Source organism: Macrotis lagotis, chromosome X (genome assembly GCF_037893015.1).
Source record: "Macrotis lagotis isolate mMagLag1 chromosome X, bilby.v1.9.chrom.fasta, whole genome shotgun sequence".
Classification (NCBI taxonomy): Eukaryota; Metazoa; Chordata; class Mammalia; order Peramelemorphia; family Peramelidae; genus Macrotis; species Macrotis lagotis.
In genome coordinates, this window is record NC_133666.1 from 640,628,930 (window position 1) to 640,655,145 (window position 26,216).

The 26,216-nt window shown below is 35.0% G+C and overlaps 1 protein-coding gene across 1 annotated transcript; it reads left to right on the plus strand.

Annotated features, from left to right (window-relative positions):
- The first annotated feature begins 1,328 nt into the window (after positions 1 to 1,328).
- On the plus strand, positions 1,329 to 2,270 carry LOC141497466 (olfactory receptor 1f45-like). The gene has a single exon (XM_074200120.1). It carries the CDS (start codon positions 1,329 to 1,331, stop codon positions 2,268 to 2,270), a length of 942 nt encoding a protein of 313 aa, XP_074056221.1.
- The last annotated feature ends 23,946 nt before the right edge of the window (positions 2,271 to 26,216 follow it).

Here is a 26,216-nt window from a genome sequence, read left to right on the forward strand (position 1 = left end):
CATTAGCTTCTAGGATAAGAACTCATTATTCAACAAAAACAGTTGGGAAAATGGAAAATCGTATGGTAAAAACTAGGCATAAACCCATATCTCATATTGTATACTAAAATAAGGTTAAACTGAATATAGAATTTAAACATAAAGAGCAAAATCATTGATCAATTAACAAATCAAGAAAAAAACTGTTAGATCTATGGAAAGGGGTTATATTATGACCAAAAAATATATTTATGACCATTATAAATGACAAAGTAGTGATTTTGATTATATATATATAAAATTCAAATTTTTTGCACTAATAAAATTGCTGTAGCCTAGGGAAATCTTAAGCTACTTGTCCAGGGACCAAATTTTAGACAACAACATTTGCTCCTCAAGACTTTCTTTTTTCATGGGATCAGAATGCAATGTGAAGTGTGTGACTATTTAATCTCCCTAGTAAACTAAGGCTCAAGTGTACTTTCCCTATCTTCTCAAAAAATTCAAAAAACAAAAAAAACTAGTCAATCTTGATTGTAGGCTGGGATTAGAATATTGCTTCTACCACACAAATATGGACAGAAGAAACTGGGAAGGAGAAGAAAAGGCAAATAAACAATATAATAACTGGCATCTATTTTTGAAAGCTTTTCAAAAGGAAGAGTGGAGGCTCATCCTATTTTGCCCTAGAAGACAGAAATAAAAGAAATTAGTGGGAAATTCAAAGCAAACAATTCTGTCAGGAGGAATCTTGTTTCACTTATCTGTCAATGGGATTGTTCATAACAAAGGGAAGTGGTAAGAGCTTATAGTATCATATATTAGATATTTGAAGAGATTTAGAAAATATTCTGTCTGACTTTATTTTACATATAAGTAAAATGAGGACCAGATAGGATAAGTAACTTGATCAAGTTCACACAGTAATGGAGTCATTCAAAATTAGGTGCTCGGTCTTCAAATCTGATACTATGCATTCTCATGAATTCTTTTATCTTTACTGAGGTAAACATAGATTGACTGTCAGTATTCCTCAATACAATAAAAAGTATGTATTAAATTGTGCTCTTATGTACACAGGCACTATACTAGGCACCAAGGATACAAAGTCGTTTAATTAAGCAGTCCATACCTTCCTGGAGCTTATTCTCTATCTGTACAAAAGAGGTAAGGGTCAATTCACCTCTTGTATGTATTAAATAAATACAATGTATTAAAATATGAATATTAATTTGATATATAATTCAAAAGAATGATATAAAATTGATATCTAAAACTTAATTTATTAATCTGTTGAAACTTTAAATTCTGGTTTCATCTCTATTCCATGCATGCTTCCTGACAGAACCATGAAAGGAGGAAATCATTCTGAAGTCTCTGAGTTCATCCTCCTGGGACTTTTATACCACCCTGAGCAGCAGACAGTACTATTCTTCTCATTTCTTCTTATATACTTGATCACTGCTCTAGGAAATCTGCTCATTATTCTGGCTATTAAGATCAATTCATGTCTCCACACCCCCATGTACTTCTTTCTTAGCAATCTGTCCCTGATTGACATCTGTTTCACTTCTACTACCATCCCAAAGATGCTGGTAAATCATTTATCTGGAATGAATACCATTCCTTATGCAGGTTGCTTAACACAAGTATTCTTCTTCCTTTTCTTTGGGGGTATAGATAGTATCCTTCTTACTTCCATGGCCTATGACCGCTATGTGGCTATCTGTGTCCCACTACATTATTCCATGATCATGACTCCAAAAGTCTGTGCCCTTCTGATATTAGTGTCCTGGATTTGGGCTTTTACTGATGCTCTGATCCATACTGTCCTACTGACCCGTCTTTCATTCTGTGGCCACAATAAAATCCCTCATTTTTTCTGTGACCTCAGTCCCCTGCTAAAGTTAGCATGTTCAGACACCTTCATCAATGATCTGATGGTCAACATAGAAGGAGCACTAACAATTGTCATTCCCTTCATTGGCATCCTAATCTCCTACACTCGAATTTTTGTGACTGTGTTGAGGATTCCATCTAAGGCAGGGAAATTGAAAGCTTTCTCCACCTGTGGCTCCCACCTCACTGTGGTCTCTCTGTACTATGGAACAATTATTGGAGTCTACTTAAGCCCCACATCCACTCACACAGTTGAACAGGACACAGCAGCAGCTGTGATGTACACTGCTGTCACCCCAATGCTGAACCCTTTCATCTACAGCCTAAGGAATAAAGACATTAAAGGAGCCCTTAGGATGCTCCTCACTAGGAAACCAGGCATCTCTTTGTGACTATGAGATATTTTCCTGGTGTGGGGGTCTATGACTTCAGCAATATCAGTTCTTTAATTGATTTGCAATCCTGTTCCCTTCCTACTTGCACCAGAAACAATGTAATGTGATGAAGAGAGCATAGAATACTATACTAGGCATTTATTTATGGTTCTATTTCTCCCATTTCCTAGCTGAGCATATCATATAATTTTCTTATGCCTCAGTTTCCTCATCCATGAAATGAAAGAAAACTATATAGTGGGATTCAGGGACACAAATATAGATCAAGGTAAAGGTCTATATCTTAAAAAAATAGAAATGAGAACATCACTGAGAAGTCAGAGGACTGGTGTAAGGTTTTTCAAACAGGATATGCCCAAGTTTGGACTTAAACCCAAATTTTCTTGTTTTTGAAGAGAGCTCTTTGCTCTAGAAATTAAAAAATACAATAATGCCTTTCTAGAAATTAAACCTAAAATACTGGATGGAGGCTCAATTTATAACACCGAGATCCATATGTATCTCACCAAAAGTAAGTTGAAAAAAAAAGACATGAATAGAATTTTAGTAGAGTTATATAACAGAAACCTCAGGAAAACTTAGAATGGGAATATGAAGCAGTATGCTTATTTATCAATTGTACATAGTCCCTTCATAAAAGTGAATCATTTATTAGACTACTAAAAAACATCTAGGGAATGCAGTGGGTAGACTATCAGACCTGCAGTCAGTATGCTTCATCCTTCCAAGTGCAAATCTGGCTTCAAATGTCTGCTTACTGAGCAAGTCAGTTAACCCTATTTGCCTTAATTTCCTCATCTGAAAAAGAAGTTAGAGAAGGAAATGGCAACCCCTTCAAATGTGTTTACAATGTGTAGAAATGACTGAAATGACAATAATAAAAATATTACAAACAAGTGCATAAAGTCACAAAGATTAAGTGTATCTTTACCAATGATAAGATAATTAAGGGTCAATGTACCAAAAATTAAAATTAATTAGAAACTAAATTAATCTAAAGAAAAATCGATCAAAAAACAAATCATGTTATCTATCAATTAATTTATTAAATATGATAATAAGTCAGCATGCCAAATAAATGGGACTCTAGCTAACATAGTACTTAGATAATTATTTTTCTATCTTTGAATATTTTAATAGTAAAAGAAAGAGGAAGTCAATGAATTTGGCATACTACTAAAAGAAAAAGTAGAAATCAGAACAATTAAAAATTTACAATCAAACACCATAATAGATGAACTAAAAATCAAAGGTGAAACTAACAAAATTGAAAGTTAAAAAAATTGAATTCTCCCATGAAATTAGGAAATGATTTTGTGTAAAACAAAATTAAGAACAGAAGACATATGTCATTAGATAATATGATTTTTAAAAAGAAAATGGCAAATTATTAGTATCAGACATAGATAAGGTAAATCACTAACAATGAAAAATACAAAGAAATTGGGGCAGCTAGGTGGAACAGTGGATAGAACACAGGCCCTGGATTCAGGAGGACTTGAGTTCAAATATGGCCTTAGACACTTAATAATTGCCTAGTTGTGTGACCTTGGTCAAGTCACTCTAGCCGCATTGCCATAAATAAAATCAATAAAAGAAAAATACTAAGGAATTAAAAGATATTTAACCCAACTATATGCCAGTAAAACTGATAAACTGAATGAAATCGATAAATGTTTATGAAATATAAATTGTCTAGGCTAACACATTTTTAATAGAATACTAAAATAATCCTGACTTGGCGGGGGGGGGGGGAAACATTGAAGAATTTTTAAGTAAACTCATGAAGGTAAAAAAAAAAAAAGAACCACATGCATTTACAAGTGAATTTTACTAAACATTTGAAATATTTAATTCAAATTCAATATAAACCACTAGCAGATGGAATCATACTCCCTTCCCCCGCAAAAAGAAAGGGTTTGTAAATAAGAAAATTTCTGATGTAGACTTTTTGCTACCATGGTGACAAGAAAATCTCTACCCTAGACTCTTGTTTTTAATTTTCTGACCTTACTGAAGGATGTGAGTTGCACATAAGTATATAAAATCAATTATGAGACATAAATGTCAGCTTCAAATTTCAAGATGATTTCACCTATTAGAAGAGGAGATGCCAGAGGCAGAAGGAAATTTTAAAAAAGAAGACTGATGGAGCAGATACAACTGGATGGTTCTTTTACATTTCTTAGATTCTATTTTATAGCCTGAGATCCATCTTACAATGTTGGTTAATGGCAGAGCTTTAATCTCTATTATCATATTAGCTACCTTACTGAATCACACACCTTGGCCTTTTCTGACTTTTTAAACTTTTCAACTATCTCCTACCTATTTCTTACTATAAGATCGTCACTGTCAAGAAGGTCCAAGTTTACCCTGTTTCTTGGCATAGGCTCAACATCATCAGGATGGTACAAGATCAGAATACTGGGACATCCACTTACAGTGTACTTGAAAATATACCTCACCATTGTGCATTTGAGTAGTGGCAACATTCTCTTTGTATTTGTGTACTTAATTAGTTTTACTTTATAAAATTAATTTCTTCATTTTGCATACAAATTCTCTCCCTTTCTCTATCCCTTCTCCCACCCATTTGAAATACATTCTTTCAAAATCCTGTTTCATCTCTTTTCCACATGTGCTTTTGAACAGATCTATGGGAGGAGAAATGTAATAGTTAGTCTCCAAGTTCATCCTCCTGAATCTTTCAGATGATTTAGAGTAGAAAAGGTTCTTGTTCTTCTTTCTGCTTATGTACCTGATGACAGGACTGGGGAATAGAACTAGAAAAATATCATACCCTTTGATTCAGCAATATCAATACTAGATCTTCATTTCCAAAGAAATCATAAAAAATTGGTAAAAAGTCTCATGTTCAAAAATATTTAAAGAAGTTCTTTGGTAATGGTAAAGATCTGAAAATTGAGAGCATGTCCATAAGTGATTCAGAGATCTAGAACAGCCCTGTGAGACTTGTTTTAGGCAAGGCCATCTTCCACATCCAGAGGGGGGAATAAAACAAAACAAACAAAAAAGAAAAAACAATGGAATCTGAATGGATACTATGTTCACTTTATAAAAAACACTTATGATTTTCCTCTTTATTCCATGGTTTTCATTGTTTTCCCTTAGTCTTGATTTCTCATACACAAAATGACTAATATGTAAACATGTTAAACAGAAATGTAAAATTTTACTTGATTGTTTCTTACTGAGGGGAGGAAAATATGCAAGTGAGTGAATGATGAACAAACTTTCATAACATGTAATTAGAAAGATAAAATAAATAAATAAAATTAAGCAAAATAAAAAACTCTCAACAGGGAAGTAGAAGTGGAAAGTCCATAAGAGAAAAGGAGATAGTGATAAGAGAGAAATAAAATTAATGGAATCAACGGTTAGAAGCAAACAAAGTTTTGAGGAAAGATCTGATAAAAAGAGACAAAGAATGGTTAAACAGAAATAAAGAGAATGGATTGTAAGACACAGTAACTAATCACGAATATGAATGGGATAAACACCCCCCAAATGGAAATGAATAGCAGAGTGGATAAGAAATAATGAATAAAATAATATGTTATTGTCAGGTAACATTATTGAAACAGAAAGACTTACGAAGAATTAAAATAAGGGGTTGGAACAAAATTTTAAGCTTCAGCAAGACTTAAAAAAACACCAGGAAGGGTAGCACTCATGATCTCAGACAAAACAAAATCAGAATAGTTAGGAAGCTGCCTCAGCTTTTCCCAATTATTCTATGAAACAACTTTAAATGTAACCTCTGAACAGATTCTAGAGCAAGAGAATCCACAAGACGGGGAAGCAATGTCTCAGCTAAACCTAACTAGGAGTGACTTTAGGAAAGGTCAGTCTCACTTGAGGAAAAGGGTATCATAGTCAAGTGTAAGAGAGGCAGTGGGAGACAGGTTTAGCACCTATACAAATCAGCAACTGAGGATACTGAGTATGAGTTAGGCAGGCCAATAGTACCACAGGTCAGCAAAGAGAGCCCCAGTTGCAGGAAAGAAAGCATACTACCTGCCCTGGAATGCCTGCACAATACACAGAACTGGGTCATGCTATTCTAACAAAGGAAGAAAGTCACCAGCAAATGAGGCCCCAGAGCTCCACTTTGAAAATGAGCGAAAATAAATATAAAATGAAAAAAAAAACCCTGACCATAGAAAGTTACTATGGCAACAGGGAAGATCAAAACATCATCTCATAAGAGAAAAATAAAGGCAAAATACATTTATGTATAAACTCAGAGGAGACTATGAATTGGTCTCAAGTCCAAAAAGTACACTTACAAGTGCTCCAAAAAGGATTTTAAAATTCAAGTAAGAGAGATGGTAGAAAATTTGGGGAAAGAAATGAGAGGTAAGCAGGATATGGAAAACAGATTTGTAGTAATATATGAGAATTATGAAAAATTGGCCAAAGAAATCCACTCCTTTAAAAGGAAAAAACAAATAACCAACTTGAAAAAGAATCTAACTCTTCAAAAAATAAAACAAGCAAACTGGGAAAGTAAGCATAAAAACTAATTGAAGAAAATAAAAACCTAAAAATTAGAATTGGACTAAAAGAAAACAATGAATAAGATTCCATCTAACAAAGCAAAAAGACTGAAAATATTGAAGAAAACATGAAATACCTTTTAGGGAAAAACTAACAACCTGAACAAAAGATCCAGGAAAGATATGTCATGAATTAATTGATTACCAGAAAACCTATATCATAAAGAGAAACTGGAAAGTACCTTTTAGGAAATTATCAAGGAAAACTGTTCAAATCTTCTACAGCAAGAAGACAAATAACCACTGAAAAAACACACACAGAACTCCTCCAGAAAAGAGACCCCCAGGATAAAAAAATCCAAGGGCTATCTATCATAGATGAATTTCAGAATTCTCAAATAAAGGAGAAAATACTGCAAACAGCAAAAAGTAAACAATTTAAAATACAAAGGAAACACAATCATACTTACACAGGACTTATCAGTTTTAACACTGAAGGACTGGAGGACAAGAAATATCATATATTGGATGGCAAAGGACCTTGCATTACAACCAAAAATTTACTATTCTACAAAATTCAACATATACTGTCAGGGGAAAAAATGGATATTCAGCAAAATAGAGGACTTCCAAAATTTCCTGATAAAAAGACCAGTACTGAACAGAGAATTCAGTCTCCAAATACACCACTGAAGAGATGCATAAAAATGTAAATGTAAATGGGAAGGAAAAACAAAAACCAAAACAAATGTTAGTCAAGACCATTATATTGTATACAGCCCTTTAAGGGAGGATATAACAAATTGAATTTCTCTTAGGAAAGTTAAAAGATTGAGTATAATTGAAAAGATTGGATTTAGAGAACATGGGTATGGTTGAATCTTGTCTTTCCACCAAAGAGGACCTAGATGATATCACTATTTTGAGACAAAAAGCCTAGTTGAAAAGCAGGGGTGTTTACTCTAAACTTATATCTCTCAGTTTAAAACTTGTAATTATCCATCAAAGATAGAAGACCAAAAAGTCAAAGGAGAAAATTAACAAAGCTGAAAGTTAAAAAAAATGAATTGATCAATGAAATTAGGAGCTGTATTATTAAAAATTAAAATAATAGTAATGAAAGCTATATCATTAGCTAATTTTAGCTGGTAAGTGTTAAATATTTGAGGATGTATATGAACTCCTTCCTGATTTCAAAGCCAGTGAGTGTTCTATCCACTGTACTACCTAACTGCCCCAATATGCTTTATTAAATGGAAAAAGAAAACCAAATTATTAGTGTAAGAAATGAAAAAGGTGAATTTAAAACCAGTGAAAATATTAATTTAATTTAATTTTTCCCCTGGTTATATGTGAAAACAAATTTCAGCATTCATTTCCAAAATCTTGATTTCCAAATCTCTCCCTTCCTCCCAACCCACTCCTCCACTTTGACAAAGCATGTTATTTAATATAGGTTAAAATGTGTAATTCAATAAAAAATATTAAAAGATATTTTTCCCAACTATATGCCAATAAATCTAACAATCTAAATGAAATGGATGAAATCTCACAAAATATAAATTGTCCAAATAAATTATATGATAGGAGATGAACATAACCCTACCTTTCAAAAATACCTTTAAAAAATTATAAAAGAACTCTTTAAAAATTACAATTAAATTACAATTAATTAAAATTGCAATTAAATTTCACTAAACATTTAATAAATAATTATTTCAAATGTCACATCACCTGTTAGAAAAAATAAGAAAAGGCCCTACCACATTCCTTGCAAGATACAAATATGACCTAGATATCTAAACCAAGTAGAATCAAATTAACATGATATTCCTAGTATTATAAGTTATCAAGAAGGCAGAGAGAAATCAGTAAGTTGCCTGAACACTCCTTTCCCTTCCTTCTTAATATACAAAAATATACAAATATACAAAATATACAAAAAGACAGAGTGCAAAATTTTCCATTCCAATATAACTTACAAAGATTTCAGGAAAGATCTGTCTCACTTGGATATAAAAAAATAGCTCAGGCAAGTATATAAGGTGTTCAGAGAAGCAGGTACTGCAGTCATGGCTCAGTAGACCAGATGATAAACCTTCAGTACAAAAACAGCGGGGAAACTGGAAGCCCTGGAATCCAAGGCTCAAAAAGTAAGACTACGCTGGACAACCTCAGCACAGTGGGCAAGCTACCAAATCACAGAGGCCATGATGCAGAGAGTCATTGAAGAATGACCTTGTGGGAGAGGAGCCAAGATGGCGACAAGAGATGATCGTCTCTTAGGAGCTCTCTCATAAAACTTATGAACTAAAGACTCTAACTAAATTTTCGAGAGACAGAACCCACAGAGGGACCCAGTGAAGCAGTTCTCCTACTCAAGGTAACCTGGAAAAGAGCAAAAAGTCTCTGCTCCCCAGGGTTGGAGGGGTGGCCCACCAGAGCAAAAGAACTTCAGCCTCCCGGAGGCAGCCCTAGGGTGCTGGTAGCCACAGCTCACAGCAGCAGGGGAGTTTCCTGATCTACACCCTGGGGAGCAATGGGCACAACTTGGGGGAACAGCAGGGGCACCTCTGCCAGAGTGAGCATGTGAAGCCCAGACCTTAGGGCACACAGTGAGCAGTCTGTCCAGATCTAGGAACAGGAAGCAGAAGACAATAAGCAGGAGCCCCCAGGGCATGAGTGCCCTGAGCCTAGGGAGGGAGCAGAGAGAGACTGCCAAGCTCTGTCCTGTGTCCCTGGAACAGTATGCTGGGGTTCTGACCACATTCAGATCCTGATCGCAGTCTAGGCCCCCCCATAGAAGAGCAGCTCCCCCCTCCCCCGCTGCCCCCCTCAGGCCCATGGCAGAGGGGGGTGCTTATGGTCATTCACAGACCAGGAGGGAGAACAGAGACTCACACATGGAGATCCTTCTGGGAGTGTTCCAAAAGCTCAGGAAGCACCCCCAAACCAGGCTCAGGCTGGGAAAATGAGTAAGTAGAGTAAAAAGAGAAACACCATTGAGAAATACTTTGCCTGTGAGCCCAACAAGGATCAAAACACTCAGTCTGAAGATGAGGAAGCATAAGCTCCTGCATCTAAAGACTGCAAGAAAACCAGAAATTGGGCTCGGGCTATGACAGAGCTCAAAAAAGACTTTGAAAATCAAATGAGGGAGATAGAAGTAAAACTGGGAAAAGAAATGCGAGAGATGCAGGAAAAACATGAAAATAAAGTCAGCAGCTTAGTCAAGGAAATCCAAAAAAATGCTGGAGAAAATAGCATGGAAAAAGTAGCTTAGGTCAAATGGATAAAACAGTTCAAAAAGTTATTGAGGAGAAGAATGCATTAAAAAGCAGAATTGGCCAGATGGAAAAAGAAATAAGAAAGCTCTCTGAGGAAAACAAATCCTTCAGACAAAGAAAAGAACTCAGGGAGATTGCTGAATTTATGAGAAATCAGGACTCAAAACTTCAAAACCAAAAGAATGAAAAATTAGAAGAAAATGTGAAACATCTCATTGAAAAAAACAACTGATATGGAAAACAGATTTAGGAAAGATAATTTAAAAATTATTGGAATACCTAAAAGTCATGATCAGTAAAAGAGCCGTGACATCATTTTCAAAGAATTACTCCAGGAAAATTGCCCTAGAAGCAGAGGGCAAAATAGAAATGGAGAGAATCCACCAATTTCCCTGAGAAAGAGACCCACAAAAAAACAACCCCCAGGAATATTATAGCCAAGTTACAGAACTCCCAAATCTGAGAGAAAATATTACAAGAAGCCAGAAGGACACAATTTAAATACCATGGAGCTGCAATCAAGATCTCACAGGATTTAGCAGCAACTACATTAAAAGCTCGTAGGGCCTGGAATATAATATACTGGAAGGCAAAATTGCTTAGAATGCAACTGAGAATCAACTACCCAGCAAAACTGAATGTCCTCTTCCAGGGAAAAAAGGTGGCCTTTCAATGAACCAGGGTTCCTGTTGGAATGGCCAGAGCTGAACAGAAGGTTTAATCTTCAAATACAGGACTCAGATGAAGCATAGAGATTGGAGGAGAAGGGGAAAATATGAGGGAATTAATGATGATGAACTGCATATATTCCTGTATAGAAAAATGACACTGATAATACTCATATGAACCTTCTCAATTAACAGAGCAGGTACAAGAAGCTTTTATAGATGAAGCACGGGAGAAAGCTGAATTTGAAGATAAAATATGGTATAAAAATGGAGTCAGAAAAAAGGGAAATGTAATGGGAGAAAGAAAAAGGAGAGGGGGAGTAGGCCAAGTTATTTCATATAATAAGATTTGTCTTTATTACAATGAGCTATTGCAATGATACGGAAGGGGGGAAGGCAAGGGGGAATGAGGGAATCTTCGCTGTCATCAGAAGTGGCTAGGAGAGGAAATAGCATATATACTCAATGGGGTATAGACATCTAGAGTAAGAAGTAGAGGGGGTACAAGGGGAAGGGTGGGATGTGAATGATGGAGGAGAGGATGTACCATGGGGGGAGAGTGGTCAGATATAACACATTTTCTTTTTTACTTCTTGCAAGGAGCTGGGATTTGATGGCCTGTCTGTGACCATAGGGCCAGGTGGATGCTGGACTTAAGGGGTGGTATATGTGGGATCGGGACCTCTTGGCCCCAGGGCCAGGGATATGTCTGCTGTGCCATTCAGCTACCCTACAGCACAGTCAGAGTGAAAGGAGAGAGAAAATATAGTACATGGTAGTGGAGAAATACGAAAGGAGGGAGTTGCGATCAGCAATGGCAATGGTGGAAAATATGGAAGTAACTTTTGTGATGGACTTATAAAGAATGTGATCCACCCTCAACAAAGTTGGTGGTGTTGGAACACAGACCGAAGCATATTTATTATTATTATTATTATTTGGGGGGTGCAGGGCAAATGGGGCTGGGTGGCCTGCCTGGTGCCACATAGCAGGGAATCTGAGGCCAGATGTGGACCCAGGTTCTTCTGGCTCAAGGGCCAGTGCTCTGTCCACCACCCAGCCACCCCTACTATTATTACTATTTTATTTTCTTTTGGGTCTTTTTTTCTTTTTTTTTTTTGGTTTTTGCAGGGCAGTGGGTCTGGGGTGCCTTGGCAGGTTACACAGCTGAGCAATCGTTGGGTGTACAGGGCCAGATTTGGGCTTTGGTGCTCCTGGCTCCAGGGCTGGTGCTCTGTCCATGCATCACCTGGCCATACCTACAATTATTACTATTATTTTTTTAATTTTAATTTTAATTTTTTCTCTGCCCTTTACTTTATTGCTCAAATGAGTCTATTTTTTGGGGGGGGAGGAATTTTGTTTGCTCTTAAACAAGAATATTTTACATGGGTGGCTAGTTGGTGCAGTGGATAAAGCACCAGCCCGGGAGTCAGGAGTACCTGGGTTCAAATTTATTCTCAGACACTTAATAATTACCTAGCTGTATGGCCTTGGGCAAGGCACTTAACCCCATTTGCCTGGCAAAAAACCTAAAAAAATATTTTGTTAATGTATAAAAAACATTATTTGTACAAAATGGGAATAAATCAATATTAAATTAAAAAAAAAGTCATTGACAAGATCCTGGCTACAAAATTCAAAAATTTTCAGACACTATCCACTGTACTCAAGCAGCAAAAATCAACTTTAAATATGAACTAAAACAAAATAAGTACCATGATCAGATCTATTAAGATTTCAGGGAAGATTCTTACATAATCACAAAAGAGGACAGTAATGCCAAGATACCTACATGGAAATGCTCAAAGGGAAATAGGAATTTGTCTCAAGTACAAAAAGTGCTGTCTTGGAAGAGCTTAAATATATATATATATGTATATATATATATATATATATATATATACATATATATATATATTTAAATCTTTGATAGAGGTAGATGGAAAATTGGAAAAAGAAAAGATAATGAAATAAGAGTATTATGAAACAAAACTGAAGAGTTTGGAAAAGGTTGCATAAAAATTGACTAAAGAAAAACCATAAAAAAAATTGGCCAAATGGGAAAAAAAATCTATTGAAAATTGTAATTATTTTAAAAGAAGAATTGGCCAAAGGGAAAAGGAGGTGCAAAAGCAAATTGAAGAAATTTATTTCTTAACATTTAGAATTGGAAAAATAAATTCTTATTTGCTCTCCTTATTGAAGAAAATCAAACATACATCACTATGTAAGAGACAAATTAGTCTATCCCCCTGTGACTGATCAGAACAATATGAGCTCTGAATGCTCTGACATACAGGTAGGGCATAAATAGTCCATGTGAACACCTGGAGCATTTACTGTAAAATTACATTATCTAACATGTCCTTTGAGCAGCTTCAGTTCGACCCTACTCATAGAGCACATGATGAGGGCATGTCATGCAAGATGGTCCTGTGCCAGTGTCTCCTATGCTGCATAATCAAATCTAAAGTTCTTAATAAAGACATTCAGGGTATCCTGGTTTCATTTCTTCTAACCCCCTTGTGAATGCTTACCCTGTGTGAGTTCTCCATACAACTGATTTGTTCGTAAGCATATGTTTGACATTCTAATACTATGACCAGTCCACATATTTGTGCTTTCTATAATGACATTTGAATTCCTGGCAGGAAAATCTAGTTACTCTGAAACATCAAGAATCTGTCAAAGAAAATCATAAGAAAGAAAATACAACTGAAAATATAAACTACCTGACTGGAAAAACAACTGAACTGGAAAATAGATCTAGGACAGAAAATTTAAGAATTATTGACCTATCTTAAAGCTGTGATAAAAAAAGTGCTTGGACAGCATCTTTTAAGAAATTAGCAATGAAAACTATCCTTATGATTTAGAAGCAGAAAGTAAAATTAAAATTGAAAGTATCCACCAATCATTTCCTGAAAGAGAGACTCTAAAATGGAAACTCCCAGCAATACAACAGCCAAATTTCAAAACTCCCAGGTCATGGAGAAAATATGCAAGCAGTCAGAAAGAAAAAAAATCAAGTATCTGTAACAACAGTCAGAATAAAACACAGATTTAGTACCTTCTACATCAAAGGACAAGAGGGCTTGCAATATGATGTTTTTGAAAGCAAAACTGCTTGGATTACAACCAAGAGTCAATTACCCAGAAGAATTGTACAGCCTTTCCAGGAAAAAGATAGCTATTCAATGAAATAGAGAACATTCAGGTATTCCAAATTTTAAAAAACCAGTGTTGTACATAAAATTTGACTTTCAAATATAAGACTCAAGAGAAACATAGATAGATAAACAAGAAAGGGAAATCATAAGAGATTTAATAAAGTTAAACTCTTTATATTCCTACATGGGAAAATGATAATAAAATTTCTCATTATTAGGGCAGAAAGGAGTGCAGAGAAAGAGACAGACAGACAGACAGACAGAGAGACAGAGAGAGACAGAGACAGAGACAGAGAGAGACAGAGACAGAGAGAGACAGAGACAGGCAAGGAGAGAACATACGAATGAGTTGAATGTGAAGGGGTGATATCTAAATAAAATTATGTGGTAATTGGCATATCCCAGGATAAAGGGAAAGGGAGAAGTTAAATGGGATAAATTCTCTCACATAGAAGAGGTAGGAAAATATTTTCAGGAGAGGGGGAGAGAGAAATGTGAAGAGGAATGAGTGAACCTTACTGTCCATACATAAAGAGGGAGTAACATAAACACACAATGGTGTATAGAATTCTGCAGAAAAGTATTAGGGAAAGAGGATAAGAGAATGGGAGGAGGGAGTAGTCAGAATCAAAACACTTTTGAGGAGGGACAAGATGAAAGGAGAGAGTGAAGAGAATAAACAGGGAGAGAAATGATAAAGGGAAATGTAGTTATCAATGCTATCTGTGAAAAAAATTTATGAATTAAGTCTTATGAAGGCTTCTTTTCTTAAACATATTGAAAATGGAGTCAAGTTTGTAAAGAAATGAGTCATTCCCCAACGGAACAAAAGACAGTAACAGTTTTCAGATGAAGTAATCAAAACTATCCATAGCCATAAGGAAAAAAAAACACTCAGTTTTGCTATTGATTGGAAAAATGAAAATTAGATTTGGTGGTAAAATAAAAAATAAACGCGAAAAATGTTGGAGCTGACATAGGGAAAATTAGACATTAATAGATTGTTGGTAGTGTTATGGACAATTTGGAACTATGCCCAACAGGCATATTCTTTGACCTTGCAATAGCACTACAAAATCTATATAAAAAAGATGTCATTAAAAAACCACCAATGAAATGAACTGATATGTACAAAATTATTTTTAGTAACTCTTTTCTGTTAGCAAAAATTTGGAAATAGATGGTAGGCATACCCTTCAAGTGAAGAATGGCAGAACAAATAAGTGATTATGACAGAATACTATCCTGCTATAAGAGATGATGAGCAGGGTCTTTAAAGAAAAACCTAATGCAAAATGAAATGCCCTGTGTACAAAGTAGCAGAAATATTATACAATGATCAGCTGTGAATGACTTCCTTGACTCTTGACAGCAATACAATGAACCAAGAAAACATTGAAGAATTTGTGATGAAAAAAGACTCTTGATCAAAAGAAAGCAGCTATGGTGACAGGGAAGAGCCAAACACAAATTCAGACAACAATTTGACAACAATGTTAAAATGCTTATATATAAACCTTCAAAGGGAAATATGATTTGTTTTCAAATGTAAAGAGACCTAAAATCAAATGAAAGAGGTAGAAGAAAAAATAGGAAGAGAGGAGATAATGATATAAGAGAATTATGAAACAAAACTCAACAGTTTGAAAAAGGAAACATAAAAACTGACTAAAGAAAACAATGCCTTAAAAATAGAATTTGTCAAATGGAAAAAAATTGCACACACACACAAACATACACAAAATAACTCCTGTAAAAGAAGAATTGGACAAAGCAAAAAGGGAGTACAAAAGCTATTTGAAGAAAATATATCCTTCAAGATTAGAATTGGGTAATTAGAAACTAATAATTTTATGAGACATCAAGAATCAGTCAAAAATACCAAAAGAATAAAAAAATAGAAGAAAATACAACATCTCTCATTAGAAAAAAAAAGTGACCAAGAAAGTAGATCCAGGACAGAGTCTTTAAGAATTGTTGAACTACATGAAAGTCGTGATCAATAAATTAGCCTAGACAACATCTTTCAAGAAATTATCAAAGAAAACTGTACCGATATTTGAGAAATAGGATAAAGTATTTTTTGAAAGAATCTTCTAATCACTTCCTGAAAGAGATCCCAAGAAGAAAACTCCAAACATATTGTAGCCAAATTCCAAAATTTTCAGATCAAGAAGAAAATACTGCAAGCAGTCAGAAAGAACCAATTCAAATATCAAGGGACTACAGTCAGGATTATACAGGACTTTGCAACTTTAAAGAATTAGATGATTTGGATGATGGTTGCCTTTTATCCTTATAGAAGACCATGACATCAGGAAAATGATGCTATGATAAGAATGTGATTTGAATTTGAATGATGGGATATTGGATTAAGTCATCAACCTCACTTTTCCCTCCAGAGACATTGGGTTCAGTTACCAGATATGAATCAGAATGACTGGAGATGGCTCTAAATTCAAGGCAACCAGGGTTAAGTTAATTTCCCAAGGTCAAATACTTAGTGTCAAGTGTCTGAGGCCAGATACTGGAAGACAAAAGAAATTGAATTACAACTAAGAATCACCTACTCAGTGGAATTAAGCACAATCTTTCAGAGTAAAACTTTAGATGAATGTTGATTTCAAAAATTCCTGATAAAAAGACCCATGATGAACAGAAAATTTGATCTTCAAATACAAAAGTCAAAAGGTATAATAAAATTAAACCATTTAGATTCCTACATTGGAAGGTGATATGTATAACTCTTAAAAACTCGGTCTCTATTACAGTAATTATAAGAAGTATGGCTAAAAAGAAGGAGTGGACATACACTGACTTTGGTGTGGAGACAAAAATTTATTAAAGTTAAAAAAAAATTTGTCCTGGAAGATGATGAAAGGGGGAAGCAGAATAAGGTAAATTATAACATGGGGAAAGGAGTGAAGATCTATTGCACTAGAGAGAAAGGGAGAAAGTGACAGGGAGTTTCAGTTGGGAAAAGAAATTTAACTTACCCTATAGGGAACTAGGAGGGAAAAAGAAAGAAAAGTGGGAGGAGGTGATAGAAGGGAGATCAGATTGAGGGAAGTAGTGGTGCAGGAAAACATGACCTAGGAAGTATAGAGTAAAAGGATGGAGGGACAAACATATAAATATAATCATATAGGATAGAGGGAAATAAAGTTAGTAATCATAACTGTAAATGTGAATGGGATAAACTCTCCCATTAAATAGAAGCAGAATGTGTCAAAAACCAGAAACAATATGATATATACAAGAAACACATTTAAAGAGAGATTCACAGAATAAAATTAAAAGACTAAAGCAGAAGATTTTATACTTCAACAAAAATTTTAAAACTACCGAGGTAGCAATCAAAATCTCAAGAAAAACAAAAATAAAAATAGATCTGATTTTTAATTAGAGACAAGGAAGGAAACTGCTTCTTCCTAAAAGGTACCATAGATAAAAAAGTAATATCTATATTAAACAAATATAGCAATCAAATTCTTACAGGAGAAGTTAAATGTGTCATTGGAAGACTTAGATAGCAAAACTATATTAGTGGATACCTCAGCCTACCCCTTTCAGAAGAAAATAAAATCTAACTGCAAAAGAAAAAGGAAAAAATTAAAGGTGAATAGAATTTTAGAAAAGGTAACATCTCTGAAGAAGACTGAATGGGGTTTGAAAAGATTATGCCTTTTTTATCAATGGCACATAGCACATAAACAAAAACAGAAAGTATGTAAAGAAAAATATGTATTAGGGCATAAGAGCATCCCATTCAAAATCAGAAGAAATAAAAAATAAATGCATATTATGTGGATAATGTTATAATCCAAATTATATGTAATAAATGGATAATGTAAGATAAATTTACAATTAATTGGATACTTAGTAATCCAATCCTAAAGAATGAATGGGTCAAACAAAAGCAGCAAAAGAAAAAAATCAACATATCAAAATTAATGGAATGCAACCAAAGCAGCACTAAGTGACATGGATGAATATTTACAAAAATACATATTGTGCAGATTAACAGAAGAGTAAATTAAATACTTAAGCTCATTTTTAAAAAATTGAACAAGCTATTAATGAGTTCTAAAAAATATTCTTAAGCATCAGATGAATTTGCCAGTGAATGTTAGCATACATTTAAAGATCAAGTAATTTCAATACTTTAAAAACTATATAAACTATTAGGAAAAATAGACAAAGTTAGTCCTACTCAATTCCTTTTATGACAAAAATATGTTTCTGTTACCTATATGAAGATAAGCTAAGAAAAGAGAAAAAATACTATATATCAGTTTACCTAATGAATACTGATTCAAAACTGTAAAATAAAATATTAGGGAAGAGAGGATTACAAGTTATCTTCAGAATAAAACACTATGAGCAGGTGGAATTTTATACTGGGAATGCAGGGCTAATTCAATAGTTAATAAACTATAAGCATAATTGACAATACCAATAAAAATTACAACAAAAATCATAGGATTGTCTGAAAATATGTGGAAAAATGTTTTGACAAAATAAAGCATCCATTTCTAATAAAAAAACAAAAAACTAGGGAGTATAAGATTAAATGGAACATTCCTTAAAATGATATCTAAATTCATTGGCAATTATTATATGTGATGAGTTAAATACCTTCCCAATAACCATAACAGTTAAAGAAAAACATGCCCATTATCACTATTATTATTCTGTATTGTACTAGAAATGCTAGCTTTACCATTAAAAGAATAAAAAGAATTAGAATAGGTAATTAAGGAACAAAATTCACTCTTGGCAGATGATATGATTTTATACTTAGAGAATGATAAAAAAAATCAATCAAAATTCTTCTAGGAACAATTCAAAGTTGGACAATATAAAATAACCTCACATTAACTCCTCAGCATTCCCTCCAAGATACAGCAACAACAGAATAAAAAGACATACTTCATTTAAAGTAAAGAGCCAAGATGGTAACAGGAAACTAGCATGCTCCCAGAGTGTTTCCCAATACACCTTTAAATGAATCCTCTACACAGACCTTAAAGCTAGAGATCTCATCATAAAAAAATAACAAACCAAGTTCTAAACCCAAGATATCATGGAAGAACTTCAGTAAAAGTCTGTAACTTCTAAGGTAAAGGAGAAATATATTCCAACATAGACAGAAAAGCAGGAAAGACAATGAGAAGATCTTAGGTACAACACATTTCAAGTCCTACCTCAGCAATCCAGTAGGATAGGAGGCCAGCAGGGAGGGTCCCAGTGTCAAAGGGAAAAAAAAACCATCCAGGGGCAACATAGAAGATTCGGTTGAGAACAAACCACTGCATAGGCAAAGCCTGGGAATAAAGGAGGAAACAGACCTCTGCATAAGCAACACCTGGGCTTCACTGGCAACATCTTGGCAAACAATAACACAGGGAGCAGATTCTGACTGCAGGACAAAACATTTGGGACCATACACCTTGAATCCTAGGAGTAGATTTCAAAAAGTCAAAGAAAGTATAAAGAAAAATGGAAAAAAAGAAATGAGAGCCATGCAGCAGAATTATAAAAATTAGAAATACGAAATCAACTCCTTTAAAAGTAAAATTGACCAGGGGTAGAGGCAAGATGGTAGAGTTAAGGCAAGGACTCACAGAGATTTCCCCTAAACACCTCCAAATACCTTTAAATAATGACTCTAAATCAAATTATAGAGTAGCAGAACACACACAAAATCTTAGTGAAACAATTTTCGAGTCCAAGACAACTTGGAAGATCCACTGGAAGGATCTATTGCCCTGTTGTTAGAAATTTCCCACAGAGCAGCCAAGGCTGCTCAAAAGTGAACCAGCTCAGGGGCAGCAAGGTGGTGCAATGAATAGAGCACCAGCCCTGGAGTCAGGAGGACCTGAGTTAAAATCCAGCCTCAGTCATTTACTAATTACCTAGCTGTGCGACCTTAGGAAAGTCACTTAACCCCATTGCCTTGCAAAACAAAAAAAAAAAACTTAAAAAAAGAAGTAAAACATTTCTAGCCATCAGGGAACAAACCCATGGGTGCCTGGATCCCTAGGAGTTCCTGAGCCAATGGCAGTTTCCAGACCTTTCAGTAAAGGGATTGTCAAAGACCATTAGGAAGCTCAGCAGGGAAAATCTGTTGCACCAGGGTGAGAGAGGAGCCCAGTCCAGTGCAGATCTGAGTGTAGATATGCTATAGGCACCTAGAGGGTGGTCTGGGGAGTTTTGCCAGAGCACACAGCCCTTAACAGATAAGGGAGTTGGGGCACATTGAGAGATCTCTTTGCTATCCCTGAGTCAGAACTTTGTTGCTTCATTCATTCTCAGATCTGGGGCCCAGTCTGGGGCCCCTGTCTCAGGAAAAGGAGCAGAGGCCTGCAGGAGAGTTGGGATCCTTGCCACAGTTCCAGGGCAGAAAGGAGTACTTGTGATTGTTCATCAACCAGAGCACAGGCCAGTAGAACAGTAGAACAGTCACAGCCTCTCAGCCTCTCATAAGACCCTGGAGGAAGTGAGAACCTACAGGTCCCTGGGTGGGTGGGGGGGCAATCACTGAAAACAGCTACAACAACCCTCAAAAGCTTGGGACATGCATCATCTACCCTGGAAGTATAACCCCACCTTAATGAAGAGCTAAAATCAAGTTACAGACTAGAGATGAGCAAACAACAGAACAAAAAAATCTCATCATATAATTACTTTGGTACTATGGAGGATGAAAATACATATTCAGAAGAAAACAAAGTCAAAGCTCCTACAATGAAAGCCTCCAAAAAGAATATGAATTTGTCTCAGGCTATGGAAGAACTCAAAAAAAGATATGAAAATCAAGTAAGGGAGGAAGAGGAAAATTGGGAAAAGAAATGAGAGTGATTCAGGAAAATCATGAAACTAAGTCATTAGTTTGGTAAAGCAGATGCTAAAAACACTGAAGAAAATAACATCTTAAAAACCAATTTGAATCAAATGGAAAAAGTAGTTCATAAAGCCAATGAGGAGAAGACTACCTTAAAAAGCAAAATCAGCCAGATGGAAAAGGAGATACAAAAACTCTCTGAAGAAAATAATGCCTTCAAATGTAGAAGGGACCTAAGAAAAGCTCGTAACTTTGTGAGAAATCAAAAAAAAAAAAAAACAAAAGAGTAAAAAACTAGAAGAAAATATGAAATATCTTATTGTAAAAACCACTGACTGAAAACAGATCTAGAAGAGATAATTTAAAAACTTATTGAACTATCTGAAAATCATGATTTAAAAGGAGAACCCAGAAGTTATATTTCAAGAAATTCTCCAGAAAAACTGCCCCGATATCCTAGAAGCAAAGGGTAAAATAGACATTGAAAGAACTCATTGATAACCTCCTGAAAGGGATTGCCCCCCCCAAAAAAAACAATTTCCAAAGAATATTATACTCCCAAGTCAAGGAAAAATATTGCAAGCAGCCAGAAAGAAACAATTCAGATATTGTGGAGCTACCATCAGGATGACACAAAAGTTAGCATCTTCTAAATTAAGGGTTCCTAGGGCTAGGAATATGATATTACAGAAGGCAAAAGACTTGGATTACAACTGAGAATCAATTATGCAGCAAAACTGAGCATACTCAATTCAAGGGAAAAGATGATCATTCAAAGAAATAGTGACCTTTCAAACTTTCCTGTTGAAACAACTAGAGCTGGAGAGAAAATCTGATCTTTAAAGACAGAAGTCAGATGAAGCATACAGAAGTTGTACAAAAAGGGCAAATCATGAGAGAATTAATGATGTTGAACTGATAATATTCTTATAACTAACATGAATCTTCTCATTTAATAGAGCAGTTAGAAGGAGCATATATAGACAAAACACAGGAGGGTGTCAATTTGAAGGTATAATATATTTAAAAGATGGAGTTAATGGAGGAGAAAAAATGTACTGGGAGAAATGGAAAGTAAAGGTATAATGGGATAAATTATTTCATTTAAAAGAGACAAGAAAATGTTTTGTGCTCTGGATTTGAGGCGGGGGAAAGGTGGGGAGGGGGGAATGAGTGAGCCTTACTTTCATCCGAGAGGGAATAACATATACACTCAATTAGGTATAGAAATCTATCTTAACCTAAAAAAATATAGGAGGGGAAAGAGATGAGAGAAAGGAGAGAGGGGAAGGGAAGTAGGGTGTATGTAATAGAAAGTGAGAGAGGAGGCACAGGAGAGAGCTGAATTTGAAGATATTATATATGGTAATAGTGGATTCAATGGGAGAAAAGAAAGTGTACTGGCAGTAAGAGAAAGGAGAAGTAGAAGAGGCTAAGATATTTCATGTAATTTTTGCAATGGTATGGAAAGGGGGGAAGGCAAGGAGGAATGAGGGAGCCTTCATATCCTTTGGAAATAGCTCAGAGAGGAAAGAGCATACACACTCAAAAGGGAATAGAAAACTTGAAGAGAAAAGAGAGAAGGGGAACAGTGGGAGGGGAAGGGGAAATGTGGGTAATAGAGGAGAGGGTAGATAATAGAAGAGATATAACATATTTTCTTTTTTACTTTTTGCAAGGTAGTGGATTTGGTGGCCTGTCCGAGACCATGGGCCCAGGTGTTTGCTGGGTCTCGGAGGTGGGATGTGAACTTGGGGTCTCTTGGACTCAGGACCAGAGATCTGTCATCTGTGCCACTAGGTTGCCCCATAGAATATTTTTCAAGAGGGACAGAGTGAAAGGAAAGAGAAAATATAATAGATGGTAGTTGGCAGGAATGGATGAAGGGAATTACAAACATCAACAGCAACTGTGGACAAATATGCAAGTAAATTCTCTCTGGATCTATGATAAAAATATGTGATACACCTGAGATAGAGTTGATGGTATCAGAACACAGACTGAAACACATTTTTTTTCTCTTTCTTTTACTTTATTTCTCATGAGGTTCTATATTTTTGAGGGGGAGAGCATTAAACAAGAATAGTTTAGTAATGTATAAATAAATTAAAGAATTTTTTAAATTTTTTAAAAAGGGAAAAAAATGAGAGAATTCTCAGAGAATTCTCAGAGAATTCATTGAATTTTGCAGGGTAGTTAATTTTTTCTTGTAATTCAAGGTCCTTTGCCCTCTGGTATATACATAATCCAGGCCTTATGAAACTTTAATGTTGAAACTATTAAATCTTCTGTAATTCTGATTGTGTTTCCTTAGAATTTAAGTTGTTTCATTTTGACTACTTGCAGTATTTTCTCCTTCAGTTGAGAAGTCTGGAATTTGAATATAATATTCCTGGGAGGTTTTATTCTAGGGATCTCTTTCTGGAGGTGTTCTTTGGCTTCTTTTAAGCACTATTTTCTCCTCTTGTTCTAGGAGATTAGGAAAGTTTTCCATGAAAGTTTCTGGAAAGATATATTCCACAATTTTATTTTGAATGAGATTCAAGTACACTAATAATTCATTAAATTATCTCTTCTGAATCTATTTTCTAGATCATCTGTTTTTCCTAAGAAGATACTTTGCATTTTGTTCTATTTTTTCAGTCTGTTGGATTTTTTTGATGAAATCTTTGTGCCTCATAGAGTCATTAGCTTCCATTTGTCCAGTTCTAATATTTAGAGTTTTGTTTCCTTCAATTATAGTTTAGGTTTCATTTTCCAGCTTTTGATGAGGTTATCCTTTTTTGAATGAGATATATTTTCATTTTTGTTTGTAATTTATTTTATTTTTGAATTATTCCCCAACTACATACAAAAGTAATGCTTACTTTCAAAACCCTAAAGTCTAGATCCTCTCTCTTCCTCCCATGCCACTCCCCACACATAGAGAAAGCAACTTACTTGGTGTGGATCAAAAATGTCTTGTCATGAAAACATTACAACAGTCATGTAGGAAAAGTAAACATAACCTCCTACCTCAAAGAAAGAGAAAACTCACGAAAAATAAAGTGAGGAAAAAAATTATACTTTTGTTTATATTCAGACCTCATCAGTTCCATCTTCAGGATGAGTAGCATTCTTTACCATAAGTCCATCAGAGAAATTACTTCAATATTTTTTCATACAGTTGTTTGGCTAGCTGTATTTCCTTTCATTCTATTCCCCTACCCTCATTTATTCTAATCACGCTCTCCTTTCACTATATCTGTCCTGAAAATTGTGTTGCATGATCTTTCCATGCAGGAATACATGCATTTCATTATCCTTAATTACGTCATAATTTACCCTTCTCATCATCCTGCTCTATGCTTTGCCTGAGTGCTGTACATGAAGATCAAACTTTCTGTTCAGCTCTGATCATTTCTTTTTTCTTTTTTATCTTTTTAGGTTTTTGCAAGGCAAATGGTTGTTAAATGGATTGCCCAAGTCTACATAGTTAGGTCATTATTAAGTGTCTGAGGCCAGATTTGAACTCAGATACTCCTGACTCCAGGGCTGCTGCTGTAACCACTATGCCACCTAGCCACCCCAGCCCTGCTCATTTCAACAGGAATATTTGAAATTCCCCTGTTTTATTGAAAGGTCCATCTTTTCCCCTAGAAGAAGATATTCAGTGTTGCTGGGTAGTTGATTCTCAGTTGCATTCCAAGCACTTTTTCCTTCCAAAATATTATGTTCCAAGCCGTATGAGACCTTAACATATTTGCTGTTAAATCCTGGGTAATTTTGACTGCAGTTCGACAATAGTTCAATTGTGTCCTTCTGGCTGATTGCAATACTTTCTCTTTGACATTGGAGTTCTAGAATTTGGCTATAATATTCATGGGGTTCTTTTTCTGATCTCTTTCTGGTGGATTCTCTCAATTTCTCCTGCTTCTAGGATATCAGGGTAATTTTCCTGCAACAAATTCTTTAAAAATGAATCAAGATGCTTTTTCCTGATCATGATTTTCAGGTAGTCCAATAAAATTTTTTCGTAAGATTTTTTTTTATTTTGAGTTTTACAATTTTTCCCTTAATCTTGCTTCCCTTCCCCAACCCCCACAGAAGGCAGTCTGTTAGAACATTGTTCCCATGCTATACATTGATCTAAGTTGAATGTGATGAGAGAGATATCATATAATTAAGGAAGAAAAATAAAGTACTAGAGATGGCAAAATTACATTTAAAGATAACAGGTTTTTTTCCTAAATTAAAGGAAATAGTATTTGATCTTCGTTTAAACTGCACAGTTCTTTCATTGGACACAGATTGTATTCTCCATAGAAGATAGCCCAAAATTGTCCCTGATTGATGCACTGAAAGAATGTCAAGGTTGATGATCGCCTCCATGTTGCTTTTAGGGTGTACAATGTTTTTTTTTTCCTGGTTCTGCTTATCTTTCTCAGCATCAGTTCATGCAAATCCTTCCAGTTTCCCTGAATTCCCATCCCTCCTGGTTTCTAATAGAACAATAATATTCCATTACATACATATATACCACAGTTTGCTAAGCCATTTCCCCAACTGAAGGACATTCACTTAATTTCCAATTTTTTTCTACCACAAACAGGGTTGCTATGAATATTTTGGTACAATAGATGTTTTTATGCTTTTTCATAATCTCTTCAGGATATAGACCCAGTAGTTGTATTACTGGATCAAAGGGTATGCACATTTTTGTTGCCCTTTGGGCATAATTCCAAATTGCTTTCCAGAAAGGTTAGATTAGTTCACAACTCCACCAGTATACCAGATTTTCCACACGCCTTCCAACATTGATCGTTGTCCTTTCCAGTGATATTGGCCAATCTGAGAGGTGCGAGAGCTTACCTCATAGATGCTTTAATTTGAATTTCTCTAATAAGTAATGATTTAGAGCAACTTTTCATATGACTATGGATCGGTTTTGTTTCCTCAGCTGTGAACTGTCTTTGCATATCCTTTGAACATTTGTCATTTGGACAATGGTTTGTTTGTTTTTTTTTTTTAAACAGACTCAGTTCCCTATATATTTTAGAAATGAGTCCTTTGTCAGAAATACTAGAAGTAATAATTGTTTCCCAGTTACTACATTTTTAATCTTGTTTACATATGTTTTTATCTGAGGAAAAGCTTTTTAATTTAGTGTAATCAAAATTATCTAGTTTGTTTTTAATGATGTTCTCTATCTCTGCCTTGGTCACAAACAGCTTCCCTTTCCATTAATATTACAGGCAAACTATTCCTTGATCTTATAGCTTGCTTATAATATAGTTTTTTTATATCTAGATCCTGCATCCATTTTGCTCTTATCTTGGTATAGAGTGTGAGGTGTTGGTCTAATCTATCTTTCGTCCATACTATCTTCCAATTTTCCCAACAGTTTTTATTGAGGAAAGAATTTTTATACTGATAGTCGGACTCTTTGGGTTTATCAAATAGCCG